Source organism: Sminthopsis crassicaudata, chromosome 1 (genome assembly GCF_048593235.1).
Source record: "Sminthopsis crassicaudata isolate SCR6 chromosome 1, ASM4859323v1, whole genome shotgun sequence".
In the NCBI taxonomy this organism is placed as follows: domain Eukaryota; kingdom Metazoa; phylum Chordata; class Mammalia; order Dasyuromorphia; family Dasyuridae; genus Sminthopsis; species Sminthopsis crassicaudata.
Window position 1 is genome coordinate 407563688 of NC_133617.1, and position 16895 is coordinate 407580582.

Below are 16895 nucleotides of genomic sequence, written 5' to 3' on the forward strand. Positions count from 1 at the left end.
TAAAGGCTATTCTTAGTTTTATATCCATTTGGGCATAGTTCCAACTTGCTCTTCAGAATGGTTGGATCAGTTCACAACTGCACTAACAGTGTCACAATTTTTTTCAACATTCTCTCTAACATTTGTCATATTCTTCCTTTTCTATCATCCTAGCCAATTTGATAGATATGAGATGATACTTCAGACTTGTTTTAATTTGCATTTCTCTAATCAATAGAAACTTAAAAAACTTTTCATAAGTATAGATATCATTGATTTCTTCTTCTGAAAACTGCCTGTTTGTAGCCTTTGATCATTCATCAGTTGAGGAATGACTCATGTTCTCAGACATTTGAGTCAGTTCTCTATATATTTGAGAAATCAGGTCTTTAAGAGAAAAACTTGCTATAAAAATCATATTCTGGTTTTAGGCTTTCCTTCTAATCTTGACTGCATTGGTTTTATTTGTGAAATCCCTTTTTGATTTATTGTAATCAAAGTTATCTTTTACATCCTAATAATGTCCTCTATTTCTTGTTTGGCCAAAAATTCTTTCCTTGTCTATACATCTGGCAGGCAAATGATTTTATACTTCCCTATTCCAATTTCTTCCATTTTTTTCTTCTCTTATTTTTAGAGCTATTATTTCTAGTACAATAATAATATATTTGTTGAATAATAGTGGTAATAATGGACATCTTCACTCTTAAACTTATTGGGAAAGGTTAAGGTTTATTCTTATTTAAGAGAATGCTTGCCAATTATTTTAGATAAATATTATTTTGTTTTTTAAAGTTCCATTTACAGGTGGAGTCAAGATGGCAGAGAGGGACACACATCTTTTTCTGAGCACTCCCCATGACCTCACAGTAATAGCAAATTCGGCCTCTGAACTGGTTTTGGAGTGACAGAACCCACAAATATTGGGACTGTAAGAAATAAGCAGCAGAAGATAATTTCGAAGATCTACAGAAATCTGTTTCAATCAGCACAAAGGAAAGTGAGCCAAGCTCAAGCAGGCTGAGCACAGACCCTGAAGAATGCAGACAGCACACAGACCTGGGTGGTTTGGGCTCTGCAGCTGGAGAATCTACTGGGAGGAATCTACAGCAGTACTGGCTACTCTACCCTGGTTGTAAACCAGTAGATCAGCAGAGAAGTTATGAAATATCCAACACAAATACAAAAAATAAAAAGTGAACCCTCAATTGCCAGAATTTCATGGGACCTGGCCATGCCCACCCAGCACCAGAAGTCAGTCAACAATGATTCAGTGAAGCCACTGTCACTTATAGAGGAAGCGTGGACAATTCTCCCCCTTGCCCTAAAAGAAGATCTCAACTTTTAAAAAATGAGCAAAAGAGTTAAAAATAACTCTAACCATAGTTTTTATGGTGAAAGAGAATAGAATTCAAACCCTGAGGAGACTAAAAGCAGATTGCTTTCAGATGAAGCCCCAAAGAATGATATAAATTGGCCTCTATCACACAAGGCTCTCTTAGAAGAAATTAAAAAGGATCTTAAAAGAGAGCTAGAAGAAAAAATGGAAAAGGAAATGAGAACTCTGCAAGAGAATTTGGAAAAGGAAGCACAGAAATTATATGAAGAAAACATCTTACAAAATCAATTTAGTGAAGTGAAAAAAGCATATAACTTCTTACAAAATAGATTTCACAAAATGGAAAAAGAAAACAACTCCCTGAAAAATAGAATTTGTGAAATGGAAAAAGAAAACAATTCCCTGAAAAACGGTATTTGTGAAATGGAAAAAGAAAAAAACTCCTTAAAAAACAGAATTTATGAAATGGGAAAAAAAATTGTAGAACAAAACAAATCATTAAAAAATTCGATTGGTCAAATAAAAAAGTGCTAAAAAAAAAAAAAGGTAATAAAATAATTCACTAACAATCAGAACAGAACATCAAGAATCAGTGAAGCAAAACCAAAATAAAAATGAAAAAATAGAAGAAAATGTAAAATACCTACTTGGAAAAACAACTGACCTGGAAATAGATTTAGGAGAGACAATCTAAGGGTTATTGGACTTTTTGAAAAACATGATGAAAAAAAGAGCCTAGACATTAACTTTCAGGAAATTATCAAAGAAAACTGCCATCATGTCTTAGAATCAGAAGGTAAAATAGCCATTGAACGAATTCACCAATCATCTCCTGAAAGAGACTCCAAAATGAAAACCCCAAGGAACATCATGGCTAAATTTCAGAACTATCAGACCAAGCTAAAAATATTACAAGCAGCCAGAAAGAAACAATTCAAATACTGAGGAGTCACAAAAAGGATTACTCAGGACCTAGAAGGATTACTCAGGACCAGATCAGGGAATGCCCTAATGGCTTCTGCTGTGAAGTACCACATTCCTTAATTTTATTAGCACTGTACTTAACTCATTTTTGTCTAATTCTTCATGCTTTTCAGCTGTTTTATGAGTACCATCCCCCTTCTGCATTTTCTTCTTTTTCCTGATAAAAGTATAACTTCTCAAATATATAGAGAATTGACTCAAATGTATAAGAATTCAAGCCATTCTCCAAATGATAGTAAAATGATAGTAAAAAGATATGAAGAGACAATTTTCAGCTGAAGAAATTGAAACCAATTCTTGTCATATGAAAGGTGCTCTAAATTATTATTGATCAAAGAAATGCAAATTAAGATAATTCTGAGCTACACACCTCTTAGATTGGCCAAGATGACAGGAAAAGATAATGACAAATGTTGGAGGAGATGTGGAGAAAACTGGGACATTGTTGGTGAAACTGTGAATTGAGGCAACTACTCTGGAGAACAATTTGGAACTATGCTCAAGAAGTTATCAAACTGTACATAACCTTTCATCCAACAGTGTCTCTACTGGGCTTATATCCCAGAGAGATCTTAAAGAAGGGAAAGGGACCTGTATGTGCAAAAATGTTTGTGGCAGCCCTATTTGTAGTGGCAAGAAACTGGAAATTGAATGGATGCCCATCAGTTGGAGAATGGCTGAATAAGTTGTGGTCTATGAATGTTATGGAATATTATTGTTCTACAAGAAATTACCAGCAGGATTATTTCAGAGAGACCTGGAAAGACTTACATGAACTGACACTAAGTGAAATGAGCAGAACCAGGAGATCATTGTACGTTGCAACAGCAAGATTATATTATGATCAATTCTGATGACATGCCTCTCTTCAAGAAGAGATGATTCAGGGCAGTTTCAATGATCTTGTGATGAAGAGAGCCATCTACACCCAGAGAGAGGACTGTGGGAATTGAATATGATTCACAACATAGCATTTTCACTTTTTGTTTTTGTTAGCTTGCATTTTATTTTCTTTCTCATTTTTTTCTGTTTTGATTTGATTTTTCTTGTGCAGCAAGATAATTGTTGAAATATGTATGCTTTATGTTGGATTTAACATATATTTCTACCATGTTTAACATATATTAGACTACTTGCCATATAGGGAAGGGAGTTTGTGAAGGGGGGAAAATTGGAACCCAAGGTTTTGTAAGGGTTATTGTTGAAGAGTTATACATGCATATGTTTTAAAAAATAAAAAGCTTCAAAAAAAAAGTTCCATTTACTCCCTCCAATGTTTTTACTAGGAATGCATATTATATGTTGTCAAAACTTTTTTCTGTATTTATAAAGATAATCATATAATTTTTGGTGGTTTTGTTGTTGATATAATCAGTTGTAGAGGGTAGAACTCTGGAGAAGTATACTTGAAACAAGGTGTTAACTCAGTGGAATTGATGAGATAATGGTTCTCTAGTTCACATATATACTTAGTATGGTGATGTAAAAGTCTTCTAAGTTCACACATAATCAATATGCTATAATGATTACAATAAGGTATAAAAGGGTTAACAAAGACTGGAAGAGACATTTCATTTTTGATCATCCTCTTGGTGGCTCTCCTGCCTCTTGCACTCCTTAATTCCAGAAAGCTAGTACAAACATTACATTTTGGTGCCCAATATGAGGCATAAGAACCTACATTCAGCAGTTTGATGCAATCGTAAGTTTAGTGTAGAAGTCCCTGTGACCAGGAAAGAGGGTGAGTAAACTAGTCACTTTCATCTTTTCAGCTGAAATGCGGCAAATTCTAAGAAAAGAACCTTCCCCACCCCAAGGGAAGTGTGTAGAATTCATAGTTAAGTTAATAAAGAAGCAAGATTTGTTGGTAACTTGGGAGAAGATTATTGAACTCTTAGAAATATTAGAGTGCATGTCTCCTTGGTTCTCTAAGGAAGAAAAATTAGAACCAGATAAGTGGAAACTATTGGGAGAGCAACTAATTGAATATTATAATGATAATGATCCTGATTCAGTTCCTAAGGAAATAGTCTATATATACAACATAATACAATTGGCTTTAAGGAATCCCACAAATTTTAAAATAAGGAAAAAGAAGAAAGAGCAAGTGGGGGTTGATATTGACAAAGCAATTGAAAAGTATGAAGAATTGGACAAGAAAGCAATTAACTACAGTGCTTATGAAATTAAGAAGTGTGCTTCTCAATCAGCACCACCCATGAAGCAGCTTTTTCCACCCCCTATGACACCATTATAAAAGGCATTAAAGCAAAAAATGAAGGACAGGATACATCTGATTTGAGAATAGAAGCGGACCTGGTGATTGAAGAGTTTGACTTTTCAGGTCAAAAAAAAGAAAATAATAGAAACACTAAGGAACTACAGATTGCATATAATTTTAGAAAAAATTCAAAGGTACACTCCTTTTCAATATTTAGAATATGAAGTATATCCTAAGGTGCTTACAATACAAACATTTTCTTTAAGAACAGAGAAGTTAAACACTTCAAATGACTTTCAAAAATTGAAAGGAGATATCCAGTGGATGTGTCCAGTGTTAGGCTTAACTACCTATCAATTACAACAATTATATCATATTTTAAGGAGAGACAGGGCTTTAAACTCACCATGCCAGCTTACAAAAGAAGTTTAAGAGGCTTTGAGAGAGGTTGAACTGGCTTTATCCAATGTGGTTGAAAGAGTCACTCAGAAACCCTTGGAAATATCAGTTTTTGCTACAAAAGAGGCATACACAGCAGTCTTTCATCAAGGAGACAGTGTGATAGAGTGAGTGAACCTCCCAGCACAACCAGAACAGCCTTACTCCTTACCCAGTGCTTGTGGCTAGAATTTTATTAAAGGCCATTAAGCGAGTAGTACAATTATCTGGGATAAGACCTGACAAGATATACACCTCTTATACCAATGCACAAATGAATGTATGTTGTGAAACTATCCCAAAGTGGCAAATTTTATTGGCCACGGCTCCAAATTGTACATACAAGTCTCCATTACAGAGAACCTGGCTATTGGCAATGGGTTTTTGAAGAAAAGAGTTCTAAGGTTCCTCTTAAAGGACTAACTATCTTTACAGATGCATCCAAACATAATATTTGTGCTGTATACTCTCCTGACTTAACTATAAAGAGAGTAGTCAGAACTCCTTTTCAGTCCACTGAACAGAATGAATTGTATGCAATCATTATAGCTCTTACTTATTATCCAGGAGATATAAATATAATATTTGATTCGGCCTATTCAGTAGGTGTGGTACAAAGAATTGTCACAACCCACCAAAAATTTGTAGCCTCCAAAATATATATCAGCTCTTTAAGGAACTTCAAGAGCAAGTGAGAAAGCATCCAGGTAAGATTTATATCTTGCATGTCCACTCTCATAGTGGACTTCCAGGTCCCATTTTTGATGGAAGTTCAAAGGCAGATAGTCTTCTAACCATGGTAGTCAATACTCCTTTATTTCAGGGAGCCCAAGAATCTCATTTTAAATATCATCAGGCTGCCCGAGCTTTACGTTTACAATTTGGATTAATAAGAGAGGAATCTAGGAGCATAGTTAAAAAGCTGTACAGCTTGCCTTCCTTTCCATGCTCCTACACTCCCTCCAGGGAAGAACCCTTGTGGTTTGAGACCTAATGAAATTTGGCAAATGGATGTGACCCATTATAAATCTTTTGGTTGGCAGTTTTTTTATCCATGTCGTGGTAGACACCTTTTCAGGATTCACTTTTGCAATACCAGCAGCCAAAGAGACAGCCCGAGTGGTCACTGAATTCCTTATCCAAGCATTTGCAATTATGGGTGTGCCACAAACAATAAAAACAGATAATGGGCCTGCATATACTTCTAAACATTTTGCACACTTTTGTGCACAGTACAAGACTGATTAAACTTCCACAAAGTTTACCACTGGCATTCCCTTTAATCCTCAAGGACAGGCAGTAGTAGAGAGGAGAAACAGAAATATTAAGATGATCCTCCAAAAACAAAAGAAAGGGGGAGCCACGGGTAACCCTAGAGAATGTCTAAATCTAGCCCTTTATACTGTTAACTTCTTGATTTTTGACAAAGATGCACTGGCTCCAGCAGATAGGTTTTACAATCCAAAGGAAGGGCAGTGTCCAGTGTGACAGCTCCACTATCTTTAGATAATCTCCAAATGATTTGGAGAGACCCAGAAAGTGATGAATGGAAGGGACCAGATAGGTTAACTGCTTGGGGGAGAGGGTTTGCTTGTGTCTCTACAGATGGAGAAGAAATCAGACGGATGCCAATGAGTCATATTCGCCTTGTCCATTGGAGAGAGAGAAAAAAAGGAAAAAACCTCGAAACAAAGGAGAACACCCAAGAAACATCGGGTGGTTCTGTCGCTGATTGCACCCACCACTGAAAGAGCCTGGGAGTTATGGTGTTTGACTCATGGACATCAAAAATTGTTAATGAGACTGATGCAGGACTTAGAAACCCTCAGGAATCATTGGATTCCCTGACATGTGAAGTAATGGGCAATAGATTGGTTTCGGACTATCTCTTGGCTGCTGAAGGAGGTGTATGTGTGAATGTTATTTACATACCCTCCTTCTAGGACTTATGGACATGTATATTCATATTGTTTGTTATATCACTATGTTGATTTATTTTGTTTGCCTGTGTTATACTACTATGTGCTGGTGTAATACCTCCCATGCTGATGGATTTGTGTATACCTGTTTCAATAAGACCCTTCAGCCCAGAGGAAACCTGTAAACAGTATCTGGTTTGGTGTTCTCACCTTCCTGAGAAGTCTGGGAGGGCATGACTACCTGTGTTCTAAAACAAAAGAAAGGAGATATAGAGGGGGGAACTCTGAAGAAGTATACTTGAAACAAGGTGTTAACTCAGTGGAATTGATGAGATGATGGTTCTCTAGTTCACATATATACTTAGTACTTAGCGTGGTGATGTAATGGTTCTCTAGTTCACACATAATCAGTGTGCTGTAATGATGTAATTACAATAAGGTACGCAAGGGCTAAGAAGGACAGGAAGAAACATTCCATTTTTGATCTTTCTGGTGGCTCTCCTGCCTCCTGCACGCAATTCCAGAAAGCTCTTCCCAGATCTCTCCAGGGTGACTACCACACCTTTCCACTCATCTAATTGCTCCTCAAAGCCCCTCTTATTTTGTGGAAGTTTAATCAAGCTCAATGTCATATGCATTTGGGAAACATGGATAAATATGTCTGATCAGCTGCAAAGGTCATTTCCTAGGCAAATCACTTTATCTAATCTCTCCGTGTTATGGACAACTCTCAGGCTTTATGTTATAGAAATAATATAGATCTTTAATTGGCAGAGGGAATTGACTCCTCTGGAAAGTTCCAAATGAAGGAGGGACCCTGAAACTCTAAAAATCCTTGAAGGAGACATTCTCCTTGGACTGTGCCCGCTGGAGGGAAGCAAGATAAACAGCTTCACTCAGTTATCTCGGTGGGGGTTGGTTCCGTCCAGAGCTAAAAGATTTCCAACCCTATTCAAAGAAAGAAACTCATTCAATTCTATTCAAATTCAGCTCTAGCTGACGGGAGCTTGCAGCCAAAGCCCTCCTTTTAAAAATGGCAATTTGCCCTTAGTGAAAACTTTATTTGTCTTGTATACATATCGCTTTGTGTATAATTGGTTTGCGTGTTGTTTGCCCTGTTGTATAGTAAAGGCTTATTTTTTTTAAACTCCCGGAACTTTGGACAAGGCCTGGCGTGTTTATTGATTAGTCCGATAGAATCTCCGGCGGGGTCTTTTAGGAAGGACGTAAGAGATAGAACTGGGAGGGATTTCTAACTCACCCAGTTCACCTCCCTAACTTGAGTGACTGGCTCGCCCAAATTTCCACAGGTGATGAGGAGGGACGGTGGAATCTCCTCCTCTGATTACAGAACCCCCCAAAATGAACTCCTAGAGTCACTCACTTCTCAGGTTAGGATCTTGGGAAAAAACAAAACCCAAACCCCCAAAACCCTGTACGGTAAAACTCGAGGTGGCGGGAGCTGCGGCCTCCACCTTTACTCACGATCAGGGTTATAGGTTATGTCTGTCATTTATTAACTAGCATTTAGTATCCTTCCATTATATTCCAGGCACAGGGCTAACGCGCTGAGGAAATTACAAAAAAAAGGAAAAACAGCGGAACCCCCGCTAAAGAGCAGGAGCAGTTCCCAGGAAGCCCTTGACTGTGACCTTGCCGCCTCCCCCCCTCCCCCTCCGTCCCCCCAGTTTCTTTCCAGAAATCGGTCAGTTGATAAAACTGTGGCGCCCGTAGAGACATCGCACTTCCCTCCCGGCCGTTGTGGCTCTGGAGAGGGGGAGGGGGACCCGCTGGGGTGTAACCGTCGCCTTACGCGACCGCCCACGCGCCTGCAACTCGGGTCACTTTTACGCGTCAACCCGAGCCGGAAAGACCAGCCCGGGTGGAGGGTGGTGGGGAGCGAAAAGTTTACATAGGTGGGACCCAAAGTCATCGAGAACTAGCTTCGGAGCACGTGCTCGGTTGCCCAGACAACCCGGAGGCGGGGAGGATGGAAGACCCGTCAGTCACCCGCGCCACGAGCTAGGGAGGAGCCTCCGGGCTGGAGGACTAGAGCTTCAGAAGGGTTCCCTGGCCCTTTCGCGCATGCGCGCGCGCCGCGTTGACTTGGACCCGCCCTTCTCAGTTTCTTCTCTCCCTTGCTCACTCTCCCCTCCTCGTGCCGCCGCGCACGCGTTTTCCCGCTGATCTCTTCGCTCGGCTCCCTCCTCTGAGTCAGCTGCGGCCTCGATCGGCCAGCCCCTTTCGGCGCCCCTCCCACGGTCCGGGCGGGACCGTGGGTCCTGCGGGTGGAGGCGCCACTGCCCGGTCTGGAGCCAGAATCCAGTGAATTTTGAGAGGTCTCTTCCGGGCTGACAGGTGGAACGGCGCTGGGGAGGGGAGGAAGAGGACCTGACCGCGGGGGCGACCTCCGCCCCGGCTGTGGAAGATGGTATTCGAGTCGGTGGTCGTGGATGTGTTGAATCGGTTCTTGGGGGATTATGTGGTGGACCTGGACACTTCCCAGCTGTCGCTGGGCATCTGGGGAGGTAACGAGACCTCCTGATCGCCCGTTACCCACTCCCCTCGTAGCGCCGGTGCACCAGCCTTCCCTGCCAGCGGCCCCGGGCTGTGCGGGACTGCTCTTCGGCCTCCCGCGGCCGGGCTCTGCGATCCCCCACCCCCTTCACCTCGGGCTCGCGGGCGCTGCCGCATGTGCTCCGGGCTCACGCTCGCACACAGGGACACACGCCCCCCCCCCCCCCCCCCCCGTGCTCTTTCTTTTTGGGCCGCGTTGCCTCCCTCATCCCCTCTCTCCTCTAGGTCCCTCCTTGTCTCGGCTCTCACTTCTCGGTGACACCTCTGTCCCCGAGACGCCTAGGTTACATAAAGTTGGGGGTGTACATGGCACTTCCTTCTTGCCTTGGGATTTTTTTTTTAATTTTTTTTTTTTTTTTTTTTTTTTTTTGAGAGGGAAAGGTATGGAAACTTCATCTCTCCGGACTTTTGCAAGACCTAAGGAAACGGGGTGACTGGAAACAAATGCCTCTTTTCCATGATCCCGACTGCTTTAGTTTCTTTTGGGGGGAGGGTGATGATGTATGGTTAACCAAAGAAAAAGGTCCCGGGCCCGTTTTCTTGCTTATTCTGGTTCCTCTGCTCCATTTATAGTAACGGGAGACTAGCTAGTACCTCACGTTGCTTGACACGTGAAGGTAAGGCAACTGACATACAATTTCTTTCTCCTTAACCTAGTTTCTGTTAATGGGAGGAGCAGCTTTCGCTTTTATTTGCGTTACTTGCCTTTCCCCACGCTTTTTTAGTCTGTGCACGGCTGATAAGTTATCCATCCCATCACTAGCGTCTGTTCCTCTGGGCCTTTGGTTGTTAGGAATTCTATAACTTTTACAAATTGGTGTAGCAAAAATCATTTGAAACTAAGTTTAGCTGGCTAACGAAATACTGACCCTTATTTTTGGCTAGTTTGCACGAATACTTGATTTGTTTTAGAGATTTAATTTTAGTGCTTTTTGTATTTTTGATTTTAATTTTCTCGACAGTAAATTTAGGCAGACAAATTAGGCAATAAAATTTGTCATTTTACTGACAAACTGGTTAATGCTGAGGTATTTGAAATTAAGGTTAGTTTTTAAACAAATATGTCAAAGCTAGTCACTTAAAAAAGGTATTTACCTTTATTTTTGCATTTACTCTCTGAGGATTTGCATTTAATGTCTGAGGTTTTTTCCCCCTGATTAATTGAATCTTAAATGTCTGGAGGGACATAGTTTGGGTGTTGTCTATCAATTTTATTTTTTACTTTACACTGTGATTAATACTGAGATTAGAATAGTTGCTCAGGAGCTAGAAGTAACTGAACTAAACTAGATTTTAAAATTTCTTTTAATTTCACTCCAATATCTTCATTTTACAAATGGAGACAAAAACTAACAGTAATGGACCAGTCCTTTCTTACTTCGGAAAGCTGTCCTTAGAATAAATGAGAAAGTTTGTGTTCACTGGTGGAATTTTGCATTTAAGTTCAAGGTAGTACTGCTAATAATATGTATGATTCAGTTTCACCAGGTATTGTGAAAAGTTCCTTTACAGTTTACAAATAATACAAATGTATTTCAAAAAGAGTTGCTATATTGGATGCCTGGTGTTTGCCCCTGCTGAGAGACCTAGGACATTTCACTTGACTGCTTCTGAGGTCCTACTTCCTTCATTGTAAAGTGAAGGGATTGTAGAAAATGATCTCTCAGATCATCTTCAGTTTTGATAGTATGTAAATATAAAATAAAATTCTTTAACATAGCTTTTAAACTGGTTGGACAATATACACCAGAATTTCAAATAAAAAAGAGGTATATAATTTTTAAATAAAAATTTTTGCATATTTGTAGAATGTTTTTGTTAACATTTCTCTCCAGTATTTCAGAAATAGAAATGATGTTATGGATTAAAAATCAATGAGCTCATAGATTTCATCTTGCCCATCATTTTCTCAATGCTGATTTAAATGACTCCTAAATTTTGATCTATTACTTCGATGGAAATTGTAATAAAACCACTGTTATCATTAGCACATTTCTGATATTGAATTTGATATGATATTTCTTGCTTTTTCTGCAATAGTAAGCCTGAAAGGATTGTATTCCAAAAACTAGTTTTAAGATTTGTTTGGAACTTTTTCAGAGACAATTAAGTTCAGCTTTCCATTTCCATCCTATTTAATATGTAACTTAGTTGAACTATATAGTAAGTATTGTTTGATTTCTAAGTCCTAGGAGCTGTAGGAGGAAGGATGATTTATGTTGCTATCAGCTAGTATTTTAATGTAAATGAATTTTTTTTTTTTTTAAGTGAGTCAGCTTTATTCTGTGGATTGAGAGCTAACCTCTGAGTCAAGAAGACCTTGGGTTCTTAGACTGCCTCTGAAGGGTACTGACATTGTGATCCAGGGCAAATGCACTGGGTTACTTTGAAACTATAGATTGCAGCTAAAGTGACACTTGTGATGGTGGAGAGTTTCTCATGCTAGGATTATGTTTATGGGTGAAATCACAGTTCCAATGCCTATCCTTATATCCTGCTATTTCCTAGTCTTCAGCATACAAGTGGCTGTAATCTATCTATTTTTGTACTCTGCTAAAGTTTTCAATATCACCTAATATCTCTTAGGAATAGTTTTTTGACTTCACCGCTAAAATTTTAATCTCATTGTCAGTAGATTTCAGTACAATAAATGTTCAGAGGAATATAAGTGAACTAATTAGTAGTAGTTGTGAATGATAACTCCTATACATTCCCAGCGCTTCTAGGGATTTAAAAAAATTTTTTTTAATTTATATTTTTTGTTTTTATATCACCTACCAATTCCATGTTATAATTTCTCCCTTCTTCTCTGAGAATTATCCCTTATAACAAAGAATAAAAAAAAACAAACAAAACAACCCACTTCACTTGATCACCAAAGCTAATTACATTAATCAAGATCATTATATATAATCTTCCACATCTGTAGTTCCTTTCAAGAAACAAAAAGATCTCTTTTTTAGAGCCAAGCTTGGTCATATAATTTCACAGCAGTTTCAGTTACCTTATGTTTTGTTTTCTTTATGTTTGCATTGTATTTGTTTTCCTGATTCTGCTTACTTTGCATGTCTTCCCATGTTCATGTCTTCCAAGGCCTCTCTGTATTCATGTTTATTTTTCACATTGCCGTTTGTTTAACCATTCAGCAGTCTTTGTGGTTACTCAGTTGTTTCAGTCAACTCCTGATTTTTCATGACCCCGTTTGGGATTTTTTGGGAAAGATACTGGAGTGCTTAGCCATTTCCTTCTCCATTTCATTTCATAGATGAGGAAATTGAGGCCAAAAGGGTTAATTGACTGGTGCAGGGTAACACTGCTAGTAAATGTCTGAGGCCAGATTTGAACTCCAGAAGATATCTTCTAAATTCCATTCCTTTGGTTGTATCCACTGAACCACCTACTCTTCCCCTCTTCCCCCTCTTTCATCAGTAGGTGAGCATCTAAATTGTTTCTGGTCGTTGCTACTGCAAAGTGTTGCCAAAAATATTCTGTATATTTCTTTTTGTCATTGAATTACTTGGGATATATGTGCCAAGCCATGGGATCTCTGGTAGAATCCCAAATTGATTTTTAGAATGGGTTGACCAATAATTCACAGTCCTACCAACAGTGTGTTTATGGGCTTTTCTTTGTACAATCCTTTGACTTCACATTTTTTGTCATCTTTTCTAATAATTTGTTGGATTGAGCTGAAACCTCTCAGTGTTGTTTTGATTTGGAATTCTCACTGTATTTCTTCTTATTAGTAATTTAGAAATTTTTTCCATATGATTGTTATTGTTTTGCAATTCTTCTTTGGAGAACTCTGTGTATATCTTTAATCACTTATCTAGTGGAAAATGATTTATGACCATATAAATATTTGTGTTTCCTGTATAGTTTTTATATTGGATCCTTATCAGAAATATTTGATTTGAAATTTTTCACCCAATTGATTGCTTTCCTTCTGATTGTAGGTGTGTTTGTGTGTGTGTGTGTAATTGTGTGTAAAAACTTTTCAATTTCATGTAATCCAAATGATCTCATATTTCAGCAGTTGTAAGCCTTTTTTGTTTGTTTAACCTTTTTTTTTTTTTTTTTTTTTTTTTTTTTTTTTTTTTTGGGCCACCCTTTGGTAGTCTGAAACTTCTGGACCCTTTTTCAGAATAATGTTTTAATGCATAAAGTTTTATAGACATATATTTCTGTGTGTGTTGGTGATTATAAAGAAAACCAATTTTTTTGGAATAGTTATATAAATATTTAAAAAGATTCCTGAGCTCTTGCTTTATTTGGTTATAGTTGCTTCTCCATAGAATTTTTAATATTTTGTTTCTTTATATAATATGTAATTCTGCATGTAATTTTATTGGTGTTATAGTTTCATAATGTTTTATTTTCTAAATAAGTGTTATTGTTGCTTTTTGCTTTTCCATCACAGCTGTTCCCAGATATCACATAGACACACACACTAACAAAGAAAAATAGTTAAAAAACAAAACAATACAGTAACTTTATATGCAAGTGTGCTCTTGTGGTACCTCATCTCTACTGCAAGTGGGTTGGTGTTTCCATAGCTTTGTGCTAGGACCAAGATTCTGGGCATTTAACAATATGTATTTGTTTGTATTTACTATTAGTGTCTCGTATTTATTTTTTAATGTCTTTTCTATTTCTTTGTATATACCTTATGTTGTAGTTATGCAATTGTGTCCCTTCTCAAATTCCCTAATTTTATCAGAGGTTATTTTGAATTGATTCTGTATTTTATAGTTATGATTCTTTCTGATCCCCTTTGGTCAAATTAGTTTTCTCTTAAGTATTTTATGTCATTGACTAAAATTCATTTTTGTTTGCAAGTTATGAAAACCCAGCATGACTTTATTGGAAATCTTTTAAAAAAGCACTATCAACACATTTATTAATCGAGCATTTATTTTAAGCTTGGCCTTGGGTTAGGCACTATAAGAGATATCAAACTATATAGAAATAGGACCTGACCTCTAAATTGGATTAGTCTTGAGAAAAGTTTTTTTTTGGTGATGAGATTTGAACTGGAGATTAAAGGATAGCAAATTGATGAGTGAGGGGGATTTCAGATTATGGGGATGATTCCTCAAAGAATACATTTTATCAAGATGATCTGTGACAATCTCATTTTCATTTTTATGTATCAAAACACTTGAATAAATTTTTGTGCTCTTTATCCATTAAAAATATAGGTAGTTGGATATTTTGAAAAATCATCATTAGTAAAGTTAGTAGCACTTCTTTCTTTAAGACCTTTAATAAAGTTTACTTTACCTTATTTGGGTGATACATTTTGCAAAATCTAATTATGCATTTCTCAGTGTTTTAGAAAGTTTTTTAGGTAGGATGGTTTCTTCCCTTTAATTTAATTCTAAGGTTCTGTTTTGTAGATATTACATTTATTGCATGATCATTTATGTAGAATCCAAATTGACTGAGCATTATCTCAGACTTGATGGGATTTTGTAATTGAAAATTTTATTTCATATCCCTTACAAACCTCTGCTTGTGGATTTCAAAAGTGGGTGTGGATTTTAGCAGTATCAGATGACTCCTGGTGGGAAAAGCCCTTCTAGCAATGTAGAACAGCATTGGTCTTGCAATTTATAGTTTTAAATTATAAGTTTAATTTAAGAATTAAGAGTTTGTACCAATTATTGCCTCAAGTATAATATGTCAAAGTATATACTTTGATTAGCTTTTACTTAAATAATTCTTTTAAAATTAAAAAGGTTTTATTTATATTGTACTGAACATAGCTATGATTTTTATAGTATGGGAAAAATAATTAGATAGAATTAATGTTGTGATATGCAGAACAATTTGTAGGGGACATATAAAGTTTTAATGAGAATATATGTGATAACAATAGTGAGTGGCATTTTTCAGAATATAAGTATTATTTAAAACTTAATTGCTTTCCAGAGTTTTTGAATGAGTAGACACTGGTTTTTATTTGAGTGACTAGGCATATGGCAGAGGGTTTTCATTTAGGCTTATAATTTTATTTACTCTTAATGTGCTAATTGTATATTTTGCATATTTGCATATTATAGTAGCAATGCTGGTTCTCTATCAGCTATTGGAAATAATTAATGGAGTAAACATTTAAATTGATTTCTTCTAGTTAAATTCACATGCACTTAAATCAATAAATTTTTAAAAATCACTTGAATATTAACAATATATGATATTCCATGCCCTTAATATCCATTTTCTGCAAAGAAGTAAGGAAAGTTCATTAATTATCTGTTTTCAGGGCCTAGATTCTTGGTCTTTATAATTAACATGGAATTCAGTTTTTCATCTTTCCAAGATAAGGCATTGGCATTCTGTTTTATTAATGTAATGATATTTGGTTAGTTAATAAATGGACATCTTTATTTCTAATTTTTTTTGCTACCATAAAAAGTGCTGGTATAAATATTTTTATGTAGGTAGGAGACTTTTTCAGGTGAATTGTCTAACAGAGGTTCTTTGGATCACCTCAGAGTGGTTTTGATGTGCATTTCTCCAAGTTTTAGTAATTAAGAACAGTCTTTCTGTGATTGTTAATACTGTGGATTGCAAATATTTTTTGGAAAACTGTTTATATCATTTAAATTCTTGGCCAAAGGGGAATGATTCTGGTTCATCTACCTTCCTTATCTTGAGCTTCAGACCTTTATCAGAGATATTTGATTGCATATTTTCACCCCCACCCCCTGTTCACCACTTGTTATCTTGATTGAGTTCAAAAGTTTTTTAATTCTCTGTAATTATTAATGTAAAATTAATTATTTTATCTTTTTTGATTATTTCAATTTTTTGTTTTCTTCCTGTATTCATAGGTAAATATCTTATCTGATTCTCTTCTAATTCTTTTTAGTAGTGTGAATAATATTCAATTCATGTTTTCACTTTTATTCTATTCTGATATATGGCATAAAGTATTTGTTGGGCCATTTGTTTTTTTAATAATTTTTATCAAAGAATTCTTTTCCAAGTAATTTTCATTCCTAGGTTTATTGAACACTGAATTATCAAAAAATTAAATTTGTTTCTGATTCTTAATTGGTTTGTTCTATTTTTATTACAACATTTTACAAGACAGTTTTTGCTTTATGTAAATTTGCATTATGGAAAGAATTCTTGAAATAAATCTGCATTCCCCCAAAATGCCTGTCAACTTTACAGTACCATTGCTGATTCTCTGCTCTTGATCCTGCTTCAGAGCCTTGGCTGGATGCTTTGTATCATCTCCCCACCTACCCAAAAAAACCTAAAACAAAAACAATGTGAAAGCAAAAGTCTCCTAGTAAAAGACCCCACTGTCTTCACAGAATCCAGGCCTAGGCTTGAAACTCCTGCCCATCTACCTGTGTCTTGTCTTCTGTCTGTCTGTTTTGGAGTGCTTTTTTGCCCCCATTTGTCTGCCCCCATTTTTGCA

The 16895-nt window shown here is 36.9% G+C and overlaps 1 protein-coding gene across 2 annotated transcripts in view; it reads left to right on the plus strand.

The window, feature by feature from the left end:
* The first annotated feature begins 9038 nt into the window (after positions 1–9038).
* The window catches only part of VPS13A (vacuolar protein sorting 13 homolog A), a 246253-nt gene continuing 238396 nt past the window's right edge, over positions 9039–16895 (plus strand). For both annotated transcript variants that reach the window (XM_074280102.1, XM_074280103.1), the window contains exon 1: positions 9039–9408. In XM_074280102.1, coding sequence (XP_074136203.1) covers positions 9309–9408 — 100 coding nt within the window. In that variant the 5' untranslated portion in view covers positions 9039–9308. The remainder of the gene's footprint in view (positions 9409–16895) is intronic.